Consider the following 21453-nt stretch of genomic DNA (forward strand, 5'->3'; position numbering starts at 1 on the left):
TCGAGCGTTCCTGCAGTCAGTTTTGGGAATATAGGGGTAACAATACCCTCAACGAGTTCGACCGTATCTGGGTCGATATCTTCGTTAGTATCACATGGTATAGGGGCAGTCAGCCTGGTGCTGAAGATGTAAGGAGCCCCATTCGATCGTTTTTGTTGAACCAATCAGGATTAGGAATGCCAGAATCTCTAATGGCAGGCTTACATAATTCTAATCAAAATCCTGAAAGGAGTACCATGCCTTCCCCAGCAGTTTCCGTTGTGGGAAATAGGACCAGAGACATTGCCTTACAAAATTTAACCAATGTAACTATGATGTCCTTTCGACAACAAATGGACGAGAGTAATCATGAAATGGTTAATACTCTAACTTCGCAATTGGGAACTATTTTGAATCCCTTGATCAACAACACAAATAACAATTATCAGTTGTTAGCCCATCAGATGGGGCGGATTGCAGATTTCTTTGGTACTCCTGCAATGCCTAACCAAAACCTTCAGCCCATTCGAAACCAAACACAGGTTCAGAACCAAGGGTTTCATGTGAACAATGAAGTTCCAAACAATCAAGTACCACAAGTGGTACAAGAGGAACCACCGGCTCCAGTGGTGCACCATGTGCCAGAGCCTGAAGTAATTTTGGTTAATCGAAATCAGAATGCTGACGAAGTAATTCGAAATGTGCAAAGAAATAATTTTGCGCAACAAGATAACTTGGCAAATTTAGTCGAAACTATCTTAACTCAAAATGGTTTCAATGTTGGCCTACATAGGCCTAATTTTATTTCTCCATTATCTGAATATGTATTACAAACTGAATTGCCAAGGGGATGGAAAATCCCTAAATTCACAAAGTTTGCTGGGGACACAACTGAGTCAACAGTGGAACATGTGGCAAGATTTTTTGCCGAAGCAGGAAATTTGGCAGATAATGAAAATTTAAGGTTGAAATATTTCCCAAATTCCCTTACAAAAAACGCTTTCACTTGGTTCACAACTCTTCCCCCCCGTTCGATTCAGCATTGGACTCAATTGGAAAGGGCTTTCCATGAACAGTTTTATATGGGCCAATCTAAGATTAGTTTGAAGGAATTGGCCAGTGTGAGGAGAAAGACACCAGAGTCCATAGATGATTATTTGAATCGATTTAGGCTACTTAAGGCCAGATGTTTTACTCAAGTGCCTGAACATGAGTTAGTCGAAATGGCTGCTGGAGGCCTAGATTATTCAATTCGAAAGAAATTAGATACACAACATCTAAGAGACATGGCACAATTAGCGGATAGGGTAAGACAGGTCGAACGCCTCAAGGCTGAAAAGGCTAGATCATCGAAGTTTCAAAAGAGAGAAAAGATTGCTTATGTCGAAACTATAGATGATGATGATGAGGAATATGTAATAAATTATGGAGACATAGAGGATAATGAAATTAATGTGGCCGAACTAAAACCGGGCCCTCCTTATGTCTGCAAATTACTAAAACCTTCGAATGGAAAAAATCCTGTCGAACCCAAGAATGATAAATTTGTTGCTAAAACTTATTCGTTTGATATAACTAAATGTGATGAAATATTTGATTTGTTGGTTACTGATGGCCAAATTGTTGTTCCAAAGGGATTGAAAGTGCCTCCCCTTGAACAACAAAAGAAAAGAGGTTTCTGCAAATTTCATAATTTTTTGGGTCATAAAACCTCACAATGTGTTCTTTTCAGGGATCTGGTTCAAAAGGCTTTGAAAGATGGAAGGTTGAAATTTGGAGAGAAATCCAGACAACAGATGAAAATTGACGAAGATCCATTACAAATATCGGATGCTTCCTATGTGGAACCGGTCGAATGCTTGATGATCGATGCCATGGACTTATCAGGAGGCGCGAAATTAGTTTCTATTCCAGAGAATGAATACTACGAGAAGATGAAAGTAGTGTATCCTGGGGCTGAAGAGGAACTGGTTGACTTTCTGCAAAGGTGTAAGCTTAACAAGTCTGAAGTTATGCTTTGTCCAAGGTGCAGCGCCGTATTCGACAAGAAGGCTACTGAGGGCCTTAACAAGTTCATACCATTCAGAAGAAACAAAGAGAATTGGCCAAAGTCAAGGCCAATGAAAAGACAGAACATGGCGCATGCTAAACCAATACATCAAAGGTTGGGCAACCCAAATACTTTTGTGCCATCCAACAACTCACCAATGAACAAATGGGTTCATGGTCATGCATCAAACTTTGTCAGAAATTCTGTTGACAAGGGAAGTTCGAGTCATTCTGTTGATTCGAAGAAGTATGCTTACAGAAAAAATTACAAGGGAAAGAATCCCATGACCCGCACACAATGGCGTAGGCATCAGCGCCAACAAAGACTCTCCCTTCAAGAGGCTCAAAAGACTGAAGACAACAAAGGAAAACAGGTTGTCGAAGTGACCAGAAGGCCTCTGAAAGAAAGATTGACTCAACCAGAGGATGCTCGAAAGGTTGAGAATGAGTTTGAAGGAGAGAACATGGAAGATGAGGATCTCCTTGATTCAGATCCCGAGTTTGATGTGCTGGTAAACGTAGTTTCGATCCTCCCTGCTGAATATGACGTGTGGTCAGAAGTGACTGAAGGGGAGGATGAGTTCGATGAGTCTGAATTGGCTTTGCACAAGCCAATGTGTTATTATGTAATGAATAATGGCTGTTTAGAGGAACAAATGGCCAATTTTGAGAGGCCAACTGAGGGAATGAAAAATCATTTGAAACCCCTCTTTATTCAGGCCAAAGTAAATAATGTGGGGGTCAACAAAGTGTTGATTGATGGAGGAGCAGCAGTAAACCTGATGCCAGAATTCATGATTACCAAGATTGGTAAATTTTCTACTGACTTGCACCCTCACAACATCGTTCTTTCGAATTACGAAGGTGAGACTGGTTTCTCGCTGGGGGCAATTCAAGTCGATGTGGCAGTTGGCAGCACTGTTAGGCCAACTCTGTTTTTGGTTGTAGCATCGAAGGCCAATTATAATCTGCTTCTAGGAAGGGAGTGGATACATGGTGTTGGAGCAGTGCCTTCGACTCTCCATCAGAGGGTAAGTATTTGGAGAGATGATGGTGTGGTAGAGAATATCGAAGCCGATCAAAGTTATTTTAGGGCTGAAACACACCACATAACTAAGCATTCATTTGATAAGAAGTTGGCGAACATATCGCCATGCACTGAACAGGGATATGCCTATGCCCCTGCTGATAATGTCTACCATTCTGTCAAATTGGATCCAACTCATGGATTCATTTGGGAGAGAGAAGAGATAGATGATGGTCCACATGTGGATGAAGGCAAAGTCCGCCCAACTGGGTGGGACCTTGAGGAATATTACGATGACTGAGCCCAATGCTTGGGCCAAGATTTCGGCTTATATGGCCGAAAACAAGATAAAGATGGCTTTAGAAGCCACAATGCTGCAAGAAAATATGGCTGTCGAAGCCAATAACTGTGAAAATGGCAAATTATTGCCAATGGCTCAAAAATTGGACTGCATCTATGATGAAGAACCATTAGGATTTGAGAAAGATCCTTCCAGTTCCAGTCAAAAGATGCAGGCCCAAGATCCTTTGGAAGAAATAGATATTGGAGATGGCTCTATCAAAAGGCCAACGTACATAAGTGCCAATATCCCAAAAGACTTGCGTGATAAACTGGTCGAACTCCTTAAAGAGTTCAAAGATTGTTTTGCTTGGGATTACAATGAAATGCCAGGTTTAGACAGAAATTTGGTCGAACATAGATTACCCATTCGACCAGACAAGAAACCAGTTAAACAATCACCAAGAAGGTTTGCACCAGAAATCCTATCTAAGATCAAGGAGGAAATTGAAAGGCTGCTGAGAAGCAAGTTCATCCGGACTGCCAGGTATGTCGAATGGTTAGCAAATATAGTTCCTGTCATTAAGAAAAATGGTTCTCTTAGAATATGTATAGATTTTAGGGACTTAAATAATGCTACCCCTAAAGATGAATATTCGATGCCTGTAGCAGAAATGTTAATAGATTCAGCAGCAGGTTTCGAATATCTTAGCATGTTAGATGGGTATTCTGGATATAACCAAATTTTTATCGCTGAGGAAGATGTGGCAAAGACAGCTTTTCGATGCCCAGGGGCTTTGGGTACCTATGAATGAGTCGTAATGCCATTTGGATTGAAAAATGCTGGAGCCACATACCAAAGAGCAATGAACTCAATTTTCCATGATTTTATAGATACTTTTATGCAAGTATATATTGATGATATTATTGTTAAATCATCATCACAAAATGATCATTTGGTTTGTTTAAAAAAGTCATTCGAAAGAATGAGGAAATATGGATTGAAAATGAATCCATTGAAATGTGCTTTTTGTGTGCATGCAGGAGATTTCCTTGGGTTTGTGGTGCATAAAAAAGGCATTGAGATAAACCAAAACAAGACAAAAGCGATTTTGGAGACTAACCCTCCAACAAACAAAAAGCAACTTCAATCCTTGTTGGGAAAAATCAACTTTCTGAGAAGATTCATTTCGAATCTAAGTGGTAAAGCTCAAGCTTTTTCACCATTGCTTCGACTCAAGAAAGAGGATGTTTTTACTTGGGGGCAGGATCAGCAAGAAGCATTCGATGCAATCAAAAGATACTTGTCTAATCCTCCAACTCTGATGCCACCAATTAGAAATAAGTTTATGAAGTTGTATATTTCAGCATCTGATACCACATTAGGTAGTATGTTAGCCCAAGAGGACGAAAATGGCGAAGAAAAGGCCATTTATTATCTAAGTAGAGTCCTTAATGATGTTGAAACTAGATATAGTAGTATTGAAAAGCTTTGTCTTTGTTTGTACTTTTCTTGTATGAAATTGAAGCATTATATAAAGCCTATTGATGTTTATGTTTATTCTCATTATGATGTTGTTAAACATATGTTGCTAAAACCAATTTTACATAGTCGAATTGGGAGATGGGCCTTAGCTCTTTCTGAATATTCACTTTCATACAAGCCTTTGAAAGCAATTAAAGGCCAAATAGTGGCTGACTTTATTGTTGATCATTCAGCAATCGAATCACCTCAAAATTACATTGCTCTAGAACCATGGACTTTGTATTTTGATGGGTCTAGACATCAACATGGTACTGGAATAGGTATTTTGATAATTTCCCCACAAAAAATTCCTACTCAGTTCAAATACAAGATTAATGGTATTTGTTCAAACAATGAAGCTGAATATGAGGCTTTGATAGCAGGATTAGAAATATTATTGAGCCTGGGGGCAAAAGACATTAGAATAAAAGGTGATTCAGAATTAGTTTTGAAACAACTGACAAAAGAGTACAAATGTATTAAAGAGCATTTGATTCGTTACTTTGTTATAGCGAATACATTACTAAAACGTTTCGACTCGATTGACATAGAACATGTTCCTCGAGTAGAAAACCAAGAAGCAAATGACTTAGCACAGATTGCTTCAGGATATAAAGTGTCCAAAGAAAAGCTGGAACAATTAATAGAAATCAAAGAAAAATTGATTTCTAATGAGCCAATGCAATTGGAATTGTCAATGCCAAAACTTGTGGGGGCAGAGATGTCACCAAATGACATAAATAGCACTGACAAAGAAATGAATTATGACGAATTCCAAATTTTTGTCATTGACAATTTAGTAGATGGTGATTGGAGAAAACCAATTGTAGAATATTTGGAAAATCCAATCGGGAGTGCTCCTCGAAAGATCAAATATAGGGCATCAAATTATGTGATCATTGGTAATGAATTGTTTAAAAAGACCCTCGAAGGAGTACTGTTGAAATGCCTTAGTGAGAATGAGGCCTACATAGCAATATCTGATGTTCATAGTGGGGCTTGCGGTTCTCACCAATCAGGCCATAAGATGAAATGGCTTTTAGTTCGACAAGGCATGTACTGGCCATCTATGTTAAAAGATTGCATAGATTTTGCTAAAGGTTGTCAAGAATGTCAAAAACATGCAGGAATCCAACATGTACCTGCAAGTGAATTACATTCGATAATAAAACCTTGGCCATTTAGAGGTTGGGCATTGGATTTAATTGGTGAAATAAAACCAGCATCATCAAAAAATCAAAAATACATAATAGTTGGTGTTGATTATTTTACCAAATGGATCGAAGCTATACCCCTGCCCAATGTTGACCAAGAAGAAGTTATAAGCTTTATCCAAAACCACATTATTTATAGGTTTGGAATTCCTGAAACCATCACAACTGATCAAGGTTCAGTGTTTACTGGTCGAAAGATGCAAGAATTCGCCAGGCAAACAGGGTTTAAACTTTTGACTTCGACACCTTATTATGCACAAGCAAATGGTCAAGTAGAAGCTGCCAATAAAATTATTATTGGATTAATCAGAAAGCATATTGCTCAAAAGCCAAGAAATTGGAACAAGACTTTAAATCAAGTCTTATGGGCATGTAGAAATTCCCCTAAAGAATCAACAAATTCTACTCCATTTCGATTAACATATGGTCATGATGCCGTGTTACCAGTGGAAATTTATTTGCAATCTATCAGAATTCAAAGGCAAATGGAGATACCAACTGATCACTATTGGAGTATGATGTTTGATGAATTGGTTGATTTAGACGAAGAAAGGCTAAGAGCGCTTGATACTTTAAGTAGACAAAAAGAAAGAGTAGCAAAGGCCTATAATAGGAAGGTTAAATCAAAAACCTTTGAAGTAGGGAATTTAGTTTGGAAAGTTATTTTGCCTATGGATAAAAAAGATAGAGTTTTAGGCAAATGGTCTCCAAATTGGGAAGGACCTTTTAAAATAATACAAGTATTTTCGAATGGTGCATATGAAATAGAAGAATTGACTTCAGAAAAGCGAACATTGAATATAAATGGTAAGTATTTGAAAAAATATAAACCAACGCTTTTAGAGGTTAATGTTAGCACAGAATAAATATTCGAAACGAAATTGAAATGGCATAAACAAAGTAAAAATGCCATAAAAGGCAATTGTCAAGGTTACAAACCAAATAGAAATAAAACCAGATAATTGTTCGAGAATTTAAAAACATCAAAAGAAAGTCTAGGATAAACACTTAGATTTGAAATCAGCATAATGGTCCTTAATAAGGCCAACTTCGACAGTCTGGATCTTGATCGCATCTTCGAGAGACTTGATCTCTTCTTTGATCACAGTGGCAGCACTGAAGTGAGAGATACCTTCCTTCACAGCCTCGCGGATAGATTCTTGAGTGGTGGCAGCAACAGCTTCTTCAATCTTAGAACGCTTCGCTTTCTCTTCGAGGATCTTCTTCTCTCGATCAGCAATCTCAGCTCGAAGAGAATTTATCTCTGCCTCCCACTTAGAAATATTGTTGGTACATTCTTGAATCCCAAGGCCTGGTTGCTGAACTTGTGCCTTCATTTGGTCAACTTTCGATTGAGCAGCCATGGCCTTCTCGAATAATGCATCATAAGCAGCCTGCTGACCAACAAGTTTCTGAGAGTTGCGTTTCAGGCTTTGCACTGTAGTAGCAAACTGGTCCAAGATCGATTCGAGCTGAATGACTTTCCCCAAGGTTTCGAGATCTGTTTGAGGATTGTGCAACTTGTTCAAAAAGGATTTATGCTTAAAAGCATTAGCAGGGTGCTCCTAAACTGATGCCAAGATGTCTCCATTGATGAAATCAGTATACAGCTTTGAAATCAGAGAGTCTTGTCGAACAGAAGAATTGATTTCTGAGTCAGAAGCAGTTGAATTACTGGGTCCACTCGAACTTACGGGATCAGTAGTTGTTTTAGAAATCAGAAGTTTCAGAGCAGCCTCAGGATCATGGATTTGCAAGGAAATGAATTCTTCTTCCGCAAGCCCTAGGCTGGCTGACAGTTTCGATGTCGAAGTTTCAGGCAGCAATTCTGATCCACCAGCTTCTGCTTCCTTCATGGCTTCAGAATCAAAATCTTCTTCTGAGGAAGTCTCATTAGCATCGACTTCGACTGTTGCAGTCTCGTTCCATTCCTTGAAAGGAAAGGTCTTGTTATCAGTCTCTGCAGATTTAAGATGCTCTGGTTGATCTTGACTAGACTCTGGTATAATCTTTTCAGAAATAGTGGTCTCACTATCTTTGAGAGTATCACCACTAGATTTGTTTGATATGATGTCCTAAAAAGCAGAATCGAATATAAGGGAATATAACTTTACTTATTATAAATGAGAAAATGTAAGTAAAGTAGTACAAGTACCTCTGGATTGATGTTTTGCTGGGGCATGTTATCCGATTCATTGAGTGTAGCATCAGGCATAACAAAATCTTCTTGAAGTTCAGCTTCAGGGGTAGCCTCTTGTTGTTCACTCGAGATCGAAGGAGTTTTAAGGTTGGTTGCAGAAGGATCGCTCGAGGACTTAGACTTTTTATTCTTTTTCTCCCGGGTTCGATCATCTGAACTTTTCTTTCCTTCTTTCTTCTTTTCTTCTTTTCTCTTTTCTTTCCTTTCCTTCTTGTCTTTCTTCTCTTTCATCTTCCTCTCCTTCTCTTCAGTAGAAAGACTATCAGAAGTAGTTTCTGGAATATTTGTTTCGACATTCACAGGAGGTTGTCTCCTCTTTCTCTGGAAACTCTCTTCTTCTTCTTCCTGCGAATAGAAGTCGAGGCAAGAGACATTTAAATAATGGAATTGATTTGGGAGGAAATTTGAAAGTAAACTAGAAGGAAAAAACTTATACCTCCTCTTCGTCACTGACGACTATCGTGTTAGGTTTTGGCTTCTTCGATGGGCCAGTCTCAGTAGAAGGGACGGTGGTTGGTCTTTTACGTGCCTAAAAGAAGTGGGTTAGAAAAATAAAACTTTAACTTATTTTCAAAGGAAAATCAAGTTTCGATTCGGCACGTACCTTAGAAGGCTCTCCAGATTCAACTGCCTTTGGTGTTGGTTTTTCTTTAACTGTCTTAGCAGTTTCTGCAGCTTGTTTCTTGGTAACTAGGAAATATAAGCAAAAGGTTAAATCGAAACAGTATGAGAATATTTGGCAAAAGAAAAGTGCATATATAAAGACAAGTTACCTGTAGTCTTGACTTGTTGTTCGATTCTTTTTATCTGAGGTTGAGTAAAACCACTCTCCAACCTCGAGATAAGCACTGCATCTCCCAGGTGTTTGCTGTCGAAATATCGCCCCCACCAGTTGGCAAACTCTTGTGTACAGTAGTAAGAAAGGTTGAAGTCAAATGGCTCGAAGCCATAAACATTCTCCCTACTAATCTTCATATACCTTTCATACAAAGTGGAAGTCACGGTAGTCCCAAGCACGATGTTCTTCTTTCTTATATACATGCTCTTTGGTCGAAACTGTGAGAAACCAAATTGTCTAGAGACCAAATTTGGTTGATACCCAATTAATGCATATTCAGAAGATAAGGTACCAATTCGAATAGACAGGATGGTAGGATCTAAATAGGCTGTCCAGGTTTCATTTATCTCCTCTTCAGCATTTGGATTCAACACTGGTATCTCTTTGACGAACCAAGAGGGACCGATAGTTCTCTTCACAAACGGAGCGTGTTCAGGTTTGAATTGGTCGATGGCTAAGAAAATTTTCATGTACTTCATGAAAAGCTGTTGAGAATTTTGTTCGAGGGGATTAGGTTGGAGCCTTATCAAGCGGGTGCCTTCAACTTTCCTTTTAGCTATCGAAGCATAATGTTCAGTGGGAATGAACAAATCAAGCTCTTTTTCAAAAGTGGCATTTAACCACAATTGTAATAGCCACATTGGCCCAGCAGCTTGAAAGCATCCATCTGTGGCGGCTTTCTTCGATTTTGACTTAGCAGGAACTAAACCTTTCAGGTTATCACAAACTTCCCCAATCGACTCATACAAGGTTGCCAGCAGAAGGCGTCCTAAGGCAAAGTGGCATCCTTCATGTATTTGCACAGCCATGGGTATAAATTTCCTAGCAATTTGGAGAGATCGAGAGCAAAATACATAATGGGATAGCCATAAAGTGAGAAAAGCCACATGTTCTTCATCTGAGACTTCTTCATTCTCAGGTCCTGAATGTTTGAGGATGTAGGCAGAAAAGGCGTTTTCTTTGTAGTTCAAAGTGATGTTATCACTAACATCATTAGGGCTGTAAGTTTTGCCAGTGGGTCTTAACCCTGTGATAGCAGACACATCGAACAGGGTGGGTGTCATCATACCACTTTTGAAGTGAAAGGTGTTGGTAGATTTTTCAAAGAAATGCATCGCAGCGATGAGCATTTCAGGTTGGTATTTGGGCCCTATCCTAGAAAATTGTATTAACTCGAAGATTCCATAATCTTTCCAGAATTTGCCAAAGGATTGTTCTATTCGATCAAGCCAAGTAAGGTAAAGGCTATTTCCGTAATAAGGATGGGATCGAAAGGGTTTATAATTTGTCAGCATATATTCAAAGTTATAGGGTTTGCTGTCAAAGATTCTGGGTTCGCAAGTTTCGAGACATGGAAATATTTCATCTACTTCCCTAGTCAAGTTCATATCATCTGGAATCGGACCACCAAAAGCATAAACATTTTTATCAATAGCAAAGGGAATCATTACCTGACTTTCCCAGATTTCGCGATGTTCTTTGCTACCTTTGGGTTCCGGAACGTACTTCGTTCCATCATCAGCAATGGAGAAGTCACTCCATTTTCCAGCGAAAGGGACTTGAATCTTGTTGGATGAAGACGCCATGAAAGTTCTTGGGAAAAAAGATGAAAAGATGTAGATCTGAGATCTTGAAAGATACAAACTGAAGAAGGTAATCAAAGATCCGGTGAGTTGAGAATCGTTTTGGATCTTTGTTGTTTCAAGATTGGGAGAAAAATTCTGAGAGATTTCTGGAGCGTGAGAAGCTATGGAAGAAGTTGGAAAAGTTTCAACTGAAGTGACAAAGCTCTATTTATAGGCATTCTTGGATTAAGACAAAATTTAATTAAAAAAAGGAATAAATGCTGAAAAAGCGCTTTTTGTCTATTCCGATTCAACTTCTCAAACTGACGCGTGTCCCACTACTCAGAAATAGCGCAGAACGTGACAGTTTTGTAAGAAGTGAAACGGTTATCTTCTTAAATGCCATGACATCATCAAATCGAAATCAAGGGATGACGTTTGGGAATAGAGGCACTTTGAAAAATGCCCATCTCTTATTTCATTCGAATCATTCAAATCGAAATAGGCATTTTTGGGGGCAATTTGTTATCCCATATTTTAGCTCAAGGTAAAATATGTTATAATCTTCAGTTCCAAAGACATTTATTGCTATAAAAACCTGTTAAAAATGGCTTTAAATAGCCTTAGTTTTTAATGTCTTCAAGAACAAGAGAGATTATTTCTCTTATCGTTTAAATGAAGGATAAGGGTAATGTCTTTAAGAACAAGAGAATTCTAATGGAAAAACTTCATAGCTCGAGACAGAAGAATATTTCGATAGAAGCCAAAGAATCGAAGTAGTCAAGAATTGTGGACTTAGAGCATTTTTTTATCATTCAAGTGTGATTCGACTTCGACGGTTACAACGGTTTAAAGGCCTTGGTTCATTTCAAAATACAAAAGGACGCGTGGCTGAAGTTTAGTAGTTTAACGTTAGGGTAGACGTTACTTAGTTTTCTATAAATAGAAGTATGTATAGTCGAAATAGTGGTCACAATTCATTTACACAAAATCTCAAACACTCAAAGTATCCATGTTAAGGCGAGAAACGAGTTACTCGAGAAAGATGTATGAATCGGTGAACCTTTACATTTTCTTTGTAACTTTTATATTCTAAATGCAAATTTACTTTTCATAAGTCTTTACTTGTTAAAGCATTTACAAATTCTGCTTTTCATCAGTTCCCTCGTTCGAGTAAACTTGCTTTAATTATATTTAACATATGTTTCAGAAATTAAACATATTGTTCTTTTGCAAAATAAGGATGTCTTTAAAGATAAACTTCCAAATTTCTTTTAACAAAATGCATGAACAATTGTCCCGAGATTTACTAGTTGATCTCTCAAGTAATTAAATTAAACTAGCGGTTGTTTACCAAAAATCAGTGTAAACAACCATTTAATAAACCATAATGGGAACTTAAGTGGGAAGTCTTTCTTAAACTAGATGAACCAAGAATGATCAAATGGTTGATAATATAACATATTGGACCAGGCTTCCATGTAGTCATAATATGAGTAATGCTGGGGAGTAAAGCGCCTAGCGAAACTTCTGGAATGAGAAGGATGAGTCTTCCAATCAGAAGGTGATAATATTTTTAAAATTTTAAATTTTGAGAAAATAATTTTATTTTTATCATTCTTATCAAAAGTATGAGTTATATCAATGGACTCAGTATCCACAAAAATAAACTCATAAAATAATCTGGACTTTTCTGGGTGAGAGGGTAAATAATGAAAACCTTGAGGGACAAATTTGGAAGTAATTTGTAGTAACGATCCATCGGAATTAAATTCTGGTTCTAATAGAAAAAGAATCTTCTTGTAATCTTTTTCCATGAAAGGACAAGATAATGAATCTGGGGGGGTGTAGAAAGGTAATTTATCTGGGATTCTTGAAGGGGTATTTAATGAGGACGGAGTGTTTAAAGCAAAAGTTAATGGCGAAACTAATTTTGTATTTAATGATGGCCTAATACCTCTAGGCGATGAAGAGGGATAGAAGGCTGGTAAGGCCAAAGGGGTTAATGGGGTGAATTTATTTTGAGTTGATAATGAAGCAGAAGCAGATGAATTCTGTAATACTTGCTTTGCTGTAATAACCTTTTTGGACTCCTCAAGAGGAGGGCCATAACTATCCTTTTTACTCATTTTCCCTGTAAAAATTCTCTGGTAAGAAAATCTGGTAATGAATTCTTTTCTCCTTTAATATGTTCTATATCAAAATCAAAACACGATAATAAGGCTTGCCATCTGGCAAAAATATGTTTGCAAACTAAATTCTTAACATCTTTTTGTAAAACTTCTTTTGCAGCCTTACAATCAGATCTTAATAAAAATTTCTTTGAAAATAGATCATCTTGAAATTTAGTAATACATAAAACAATGGCCAAAACTTCTTTTTTAATAGTACTGTATTTTAGTTGTGCCGGATTCCAGGTTCCAGAATAATATCTAACCACTTGCTCTAGGGACGACTCGGGTAATCTTTGTTTTAATATTCCTCCAAATCCTAAATCAGAGGAATCAGTTTCTACAATAAGAAAAGCTTGGGGATCTGGGATTCCTAAGCAGGGTAGTCTTTTAATTAGTTGCTTAATTTTTCTAATACTTTGACTCATGGTATCATCCCATGGGGGAGGATTCTTCTTAAGTCTTTTGAACAAAGGTAAACAAATGATCCTAATGTTGGGAATAAAGTCAGCCACATAATTTACACATCCTAAAAATCTTTGTAATTGAGTTTTATCTTTTAATTCATCTGGGAATTTATCTCCAAATTCTATAGCTCTACTAATGGGAGTAATAGTTCCTTGATATATGTTAAATCCTAAAAATCTCACATTAACTTGGAATAATTTCATTTTTCTGGCTGATAAAACTAATCCATTGTTTTTAATGATTTCAAAGAATTTCTCTAAGTGGTCAAAATGTTCATTTAGAGATTTGGAAAATACTAATATGTCATCTAAATAGACAATAAAAAACTCTTGATAATCATTTAATATATCATTCATAATGTGCTGGAATTCACTAGGAGCATTTTTTAGTCCTAGGGGCATTACATTCCATTCATAATGACCGAAGGGAACTACAAAAGCAGTTTTATATTTATCTTTTTCTTCTAATTGAATTTGATAATATCCTGACTTTAAATCAAATTTAGAAAATATAATTGAATTAGATAATCGTCCTATTAAATCCTTTTTATTAGGAATGGGATATCTAATCCATTGAAGCACTTTATTTAAGGGTTTATAATTAATAACTAATCTGGGAGCACCTCTCTCTAATTCTCCCGGATTATTGACATAAAATCCTGTACAACTCCAAGGAGATTTACTGGGTCGAATTAATTTTTTATCTAAATAATCTTTAATTTCCTTTTTACAATATTCTAAATATTGCTGATTCATTTGAATTGGTCTTGCCTTTGTGGGTATAGACCTTTCATTAAAGTTAGGTTCATATGGTAATGTTACAATATGCTTCTTCCTATCCCAAAAGGCATTGGGATGTTCGGAACATATTTCTTTTTCAAAACGTTGCTGTAATAGAATAATTTTGTCTTTTATATTTTTAGATTCTAATTGGCTTTCTATCCTTTTATATTGAATTTCTTTATTCAGCATATTAATATGTTTTTTCTTTTGAGAAATTAAATTAATTGTAGATGTGGAAAGGTTTTGAACAGTATTTAAATCTTTAATTCTAGGTGCTTCGAAAAATCTAAATATAACTTCCCTTCCCAGGGCGTTTGAAGTGATAGCTTCATGAGAAACTGTAAAAGGGTATAATAATGAAAGAAACGGTGTACCTAAAATGATATGTTGATGAATATTTTTTACTAATAAAAAATGAGTTTTATAACAAATATGATCTTTACAGATCTTAGCATCTGCTAATTTATACTGAACTTGTAATCTATGACCTCCTGCACCACTTAATCCTTGCAAAGTTTTTTCATAAAATTTTGTAGGTATTAATCCTTCTTGGATACAGTTCATGTCTGCACCAGAATCTATTAACGCTACTAGATCAAATCGTTGATCTTTAACAAGAAAAGTAATGGGACAAAGCCATTTATGTGTAATCATACTATTTAGAGTGGCAATATAGGGGGGACTATCCATATCTTGCTTCATATTTGAAGTTCCAACTTCATTATTTATAATTTGTTTTCCCTTTAATTCTAAGTATTTAACTTCTAGCTTTAAATCTTTTACCTTTAATAAATCTATTTCTTGTTTCATGAGAGAGATTTCATTTTGTAAATCTTTAATAGTTATTGGGGGAGTAATAATAGGTTTAAATCTATTCATGATTTCTTTAAATTCTATTTTTTGAACTGTATTTTTATTCTTTTCGTCATGATCTATCATGTTTTTAATTTGTAACATGAATTCTTCCTTTTGTGAAGATTCAGGCATATCTCTTAATATACTTATTAAGGTAGTAGCTTCATCACTAGTAATTACATTTATACCTTTAATACATCTATCGCAAGTACATAATTCAGCTCCTAAACAACAATCTTCTTCAGAACTAATTTCTGACTCGGAACTAGTTAATATTTGGTTAAGGTCATCTTCTTCACAAGAAGATTCTTCAGAGCTAATAGATGAGGTATCATTTAACATAATATCTCTTAATACATTAATAAGATTTTCTTTTAACTGATCACTGATGTCTAATTTATGAATTTCGTTAATTTTTTGTTTAACACGGCAAGTTTTTGCATAATGACCAAAACGCCCACACTTAAAACATTTAATATCAGATTTATCATTCTGAAATGTCTTCTTTTTTATAAGATTTGTCTTCAGAGGGTTCTTTATTTCTTTTGTAATGATTTTTTCATTTTTTGTAAGGTTTATAATTGCTAGAGGTTTTCGTGTAATTTTTTCTAACCGTTTTACTAGGGGCTCTAATGGGCTCTATTCCAAATTGTTCACAAAATGACCCTAATTCTTTTTTACTTTGAGTTACCTCAGATTTAATTTTATTCTGAATTTTAAAATCTGTACAAATTCCTATTCCAGTTTCTATAATTTGGCTAGATATTTGTCCAAAAGTTAATATAGAGTAAGGAATGACTCCATTACTCTTAGCTTTAATGGCCATTCTAACCTTTTCTGCTAATAATCTAGGTAATCCTGCTATAAATCGTTCTTTCCAATAATCGGCACCACCATCAGGTCTATTACATAATTTTGATAAAAACATATCTTTATACCATCGATAATCACTCATTGTAGGACAACAAAGGTTTGCTAATTGATCTGCAGCTCTATCCTGTATTTGAGCTGGATCCCCTACAAAGTGTTTGGTAATTGTATATAATAAAGTATTTATAGCATCTTCATCTCCTAAGACGCATGTTGTTGGATCTAATTTTTTAGCTTCTAAGATAGCATGTTTTTCTTCAGGACTAATTATATTATCCCACCATCCTTTTAATTGTCCAGTAAAACCAGTAATTATTAATATAGCAGCTTTTTTATCTGAATTTTCACCTATTGATTTAAAAGCTGTAGTTGCCATGGTAATCTCTTGAATGGTATTTAATATATTTTGTTCACTATGTCCATCTATGTTCCATTCTATAATTGAATTACCGCTGTAAGAGCTGGCAACCATGTCTCTAGCTTCTTCAAATTGAAGATCCGGAAAACTAGGTCTAGGATAATAGTTTCTCGTTCTTCCTTGGTAACCCATGTGTTTTCTAATTCTATAAATCTCAGAATTATCCTCATTCTTCTCTAATATATTTACTTGTGCTTTTGCTTTCCCATTAATAGATAAATCAGATAATTTCTTCATAAGATTATCTACTAATTCATCTTTTCTAGGCCCTAATTTGACTTCGCTTAAATCCTTCTCAGGGACATTAATCAATTTGTATATAGGTCTTTGCGGATCTAAAGGAAAATCCTTGTAAGACTCTATTTTATTATTTGTAAGAGGAGTATGGGACATCTGAGTCTCTACTCTATCTAGCTGATCTGCTATGGTGCTTAATATGGTATTCGAAAAATTCAGCTGAGACTGAACTTTTCCTATATCAGCATTTTCTGGTGATTTAAAGGGATAAGCTTCTAAGGGTACACTATGACTTTCTATCTTAATGGCTTCTAACGGAGGATGAACAGATTCAACAGTTTTATTGGTTAATGTTGTCCATTTTTTAGCAGTTTTTGTAGTAACATTCAAATAATTTGTTTGTATGAAAGGATTAATTATTTTTTCTTCTGTACAATATTCTTCAAACCAAGTGAAGAAATAGACATTAATTCTTTTATTTCTCTCATCATATTTTATGGATTATGTTTTGTTTTTATAAAATTATCATCAATTATAACGATCCAGCATATTATGGTATCAGAGCCTTAAGAGGTCTCTTAGAAATTAAAGTTTATTTAAGGTTTTTCGTAAACTAAGATTTACTCCTTATTTTCTTATTTGTTTTTTCTATTTCCTAGCGTTGGTAAGCCCGGATAGTTGTGTTGGTAAGCCCATTAAAATCCCAGGAGAGGAGTTAGGTGGTGTTCTTGCAACCTTTTGAGTCCGTTGGTGTTCCCGTTAAGAAAAGAAAATAAAAATAAAGAAAACAGGAAGTATGTCTAGAATACTTAGAACTTTAAGTGAACTAGGATCTTCTAGGAGAGATCGTGCCATAGTTACTTCTGGATTATCACCCCAAGAATTAGAAGCTAGAAGTGACCAAAATAGATATCAAAACCATGAATTAGAAATAGCTGAAATTGAAAACAAATTACAGAATTGGAAATTACCTGAAATCAGTTACAAAGAAATTTATAAAACAAGTATGTTTGACAACTTTAGAGCACATAGTATTACTCAAACTATAGAATCATCAAAATCTATAACTCATCAACGAGAAACTATTAATCTATTAAATGAAAAATTACTAGAAGAACATATAAAACAAGGCTTTCGGTATATTCATTTAGGATTAATTCAAGTTGTGGTAAAACCTCTACATAAATTAGGATTAAATACTCCAATATTACTGGTATTAAGGGACAGCATAATTAAAACGTTTCTTGAATCTATAATAGCTATTCTTGAATCAAATTTAAATGATGGACCAGTTTATTTTAACTGTTATCCTAATTACTCTATGAACTTAACAGATAGTTTCACACCTACATCATTAGTAATTAATATTCAATTATGGATGGCTTATTTAATGAAGGAGTTGCCAATATAGATGTATGTCATAGAATTAAATATAAAGTTTCAAATATTAATTACAATTTTAAAGCAATTAGAAGTTCGCCGAAGAATGAAACCATTATTGTTGAAGCTAATTTAAGACGATGAAATATTACTACACCAAAAAGATTAAAGGCTTCTGACTTAAGACAAAAATTACCAGAAGAATGGATATTACAGGATATAATGCCTCCCCCAAAATTAGAATCAAGACAACCCAGACAATTTATATTAGAAAATGATGGTAGCATTAGGATCAGAATGAATAGAAGTCAATCCATGAGGATTGAAGAACCTATTAGTAGTAGAGCTAGTACAAGCTCTAGAAGATCTATAGATTCTACCATTAATATTAATTTAGCAGGAGTTGATTTTACTCCTAATATTCCCCAACCTATCTATGAGACTGAGGGAAGAAATGATTCTCCTCCTATGTCTCCTACTACCTCACAAATTCTTAATGTTATAGAATTAGAAGGAGAGTTTGAAATAAATAAAGCTTGGATTAGGGAAGACTTTGAAGCGGATTATAATAAAGAAAAAAGAGATTGGTACTTTGGTACTTTTGAGAAAATACAAACAGCTTATTATCTTAAAAGATTTTATGACTATATTAGAAATAAAAGAATTAATGTCTATTTCTTCACTTGGTTTGAAGAATATTGTACAGAACAAAAAATAATTAATCCTTTCATACAAACAAATTATTTGAATGTTACTACAAAAACTGCTAAAAAATGGACAACATTAACCAATAAAACTGTTGAATCTGTTCATCCTCCGTTAGAAGCCATTAAGATAGAAAGTCATAGTGTACCCTTAGAAGCTTATCCCTTTAAATCACCAGAAAATGCTGATATAGGAAAAGTTCAGTCTCAGCTGAATTTTTCGAATACCATATTAAGCACCATAGCAGATCAGCTAGATAGAGTAGAGACTCAGATGTCCCATACTCCTCTTACAAATAATAAAATAGAGTCTTACAAGGATTTTCCTTTAGATCCGCAAAGACCTATATACAAATTGATTAATGTCCCTGAGAAGGATTTAAGCGAAGTCAAATTAGGGCCTAGAAAAGATGAATTAGTAGATAATCTTATGAAGAAATTATCTGATTTATCTATTAATGGGAAAGCAAAAGCACAAGTAAATATATTAGAGAAGAATGAGGATAATTCTTAGATTAATAGAATTAGAAAACACATGGGTTACCAAGGAAGAACGAGAAACTATTATCCTAGACCTAGTTTTCCGGATCTTCAATTTGAAGAAGCTAGAGACATGGTTGCCAGCTCTTACAGCGGTAATGCAATTATAGAATGGAACATAGATGGACATAGTGAACAAAATATATTAAATACCATTCAAGAGATGACCATGGCAGCTACAGCTTTTAAATCAATAGGTGAAAATTCAGATAAAAAAGCTGCTATATTAATAATTACTGGTTTTACTGGACAATTAAAAGGATGGTGGGATAATATAATTAGTCCTGAAGAAAAACATGCTATCTTAGAAGCTAAAAAATTAGATCCAACAACAGGCGTCTTAGGAGATGAAGATGCTGTAAATACTTTATTATATACAATTACCAAACACTTTGTAGGGGATCCAGCTCAAATACAGGATAGAGCTGCAGATCAATTAACAAACCTTTATTGTCCTACAATGAGTGATTATCGATGGTATAAAGATATGTTTTTATCAAAATTATGTAATAGACCTGATGGTGGTGCCGATTATTGGAAAGAACGATTTATAGCAGGATTACCTAGATTATTAGCAGAAAATGTTAGAATGGCCATTAAAGCTAAGAGTAATGGAGTCATTCCTTACTCTATATTAACTTTTGGACAAATATCTAGCCAAATTATAGAAACTGGAATAGGAATTTGTACAGATTTTAAAATTCAGAATAAAATTAAATCTGAGGTAACTCAAAGTAAAAAAGAATTAGGGTCATTTTGTGAACAATTTGGAATAGAGCCCATTAGAGCCCCTAGTAAAAAGGTTAGAAAAAATTACACGAAAACCTCTAGCAATTATAAACCTTACAAAAAATGAAAAAATCATTACAAAAGAAATAAAGAACCCTCTGAAGACAAATCTTATAAAAAATCTAAGGGAAAAAAGAAGACATTTCAGAATGATAAATCTGATATTAAATGTTTTAAGTGTGGGCGTTTTGGTCATTATGCAAAAACTTGCCGTGTTAAACAAAAAATTAACGAAATTCATAAATTAGACATCAGTGATCAGTTAAAAGAAAATATTATTAATGTATTAAGAGATATTATGTTAAATGATACCTCATCTATTAGCTCTGAAGAATCTTCTTGTGAAGAAGATGACCTTAACCAAATATTAACTAGTTCCGAGTCAGAAATTAGTTCTGAAGAAGATTGTTGTTTAGGAGCTGAATTATGTACTTGCGATAGATGTATTAAAGGTATAAATGTAATTACTAGTGATGAAGCTACTACCTTAATAAGTATATTAAGAGATATGCCTGAATCTTCACAAAAGGAAGAATTCATGTTACAAATTAAAAACATGATAGATCATGAAGAAAAGAATAAAAATACAGTTCAAAAAATAGAATTTAAAGAAATCATGAATATATTTAAACCTATTATTACTCCCCCAATAACTATTAAAGATTTACAAAATGAAATCTCTCTCATGAAACAAGAAATAGATTTATTAAAGGTAAAAGATTTAGAGCTAGAAGTTAAATACTTAGAATTAAAGGGAAAACAAATTATAAATAATGAAGTTGGAACTTCAAATATGAAGCAAGATATGGATAGTCCCCCCTATATTGCCACTCTAAATAGAATGATTACACATAAATGGCTTTGTCCCATTACTTTGCTTGTTAAAGATCAACAATTTGATCTAGTAGCGTTAATAGATTCTGGTGCAGACATGAACTGTATCCAAGAAGGATTAATACCTACAAAATTTTATGAAAAAACTTTGCAAGGATTAAGTGGTGCAGGAGGTCATAGATTACAAGTTCAGTATAAATTAACAGATGCTAAGATCTGTAAAGATCATATTTGTTATAAAACTCATTTTTTATTAGTAAAAAAATATTCATCAACATATCATTTTAGGTACACCGTTTCTTTCATTATTATACCATTTTACAGTTTCTCATGAAGCTATCACTTCAAATGCCCTGGGAAGGGAAGTTATATTTAGATTTTTCGAAGCACCTAGAATTAAAGATTTAAATATTGTTCAAAACCTTTCCACATCTACAATTAATTTAATTTCTCAAAAGAAAATACATATTAATATGCTGAATAAAGAAATTCAATATAAAAGGATAGAAAGCCAATTAGAATCTAAAAATATAAAAGACAAAATTATTCTATTACAGCAACGTTTTGAAAAAGAAATATGTTCCGAACATCCCAATGCCTTTTGGGATAGGAAGAAGCATATTGTAACATTACCATATGAACCTAACTTTAATGAAAGGTCTATACCCACAAAGGCAAGACCAATTCAAATGAATCAGCAATATTTAGAATATTGTAAAAAGGAAATTA

General features: G+C 34.7%; 2 protein-coding genes across 2 annotated transcripts; both read left to right on the plus strand.

Moving 5' to 3' along the window:
* Positions 1 to 332: 332 nt before the first annotated feature.
* On the plus strand, positions 333 to 3356 carry LOC123896498. Its single transcript, XM_045946878.1, has 2 exons — positions 333 to 1167; positions 1246 to 3356. The coding sequence occupies exons 1-2, from the start codon at positions 333 to 335 to the stop codon at positions 3354 to 3356; spliced, it is 2946 nt and encodes a 981-aa protein (XP_045802834.1).
* Positions 3357 to 4920: 1564 nt separating this feature from the next.
* Positions 4921 to 6939, plus strand: LOC123896505. Its single transcript, XM_045946883.1, has 2 exons — positions 4921 to 6046; positions 6146 to 6939. Exons 1-2 carry the CDS (start codon positions 4921 to 4923, stop codon positions 6937 to 6939), a joined length of 1920 nt encoding a protein of 639 aa, XP_045802839.1.
* The last annotated feature ends 14514 nt before the right edge of the window (positions 6940 to 21453 follow it).

Source organism: Trifolium pratense, linkage group LG1 (assembly GCF_020283565.1).
Source record: "Trifolium pratense cultivar HEN17-A07 linkage group LG1, ARS_RC_1.1, whole genome shotgun sequence".
Taxonomy (NCBI): Eukaryota; Viridiplantae; Streptophyta; class Magnoliopsida; order Fabales; family Fabaceae; genus Trifolium; species Trifolium pratense.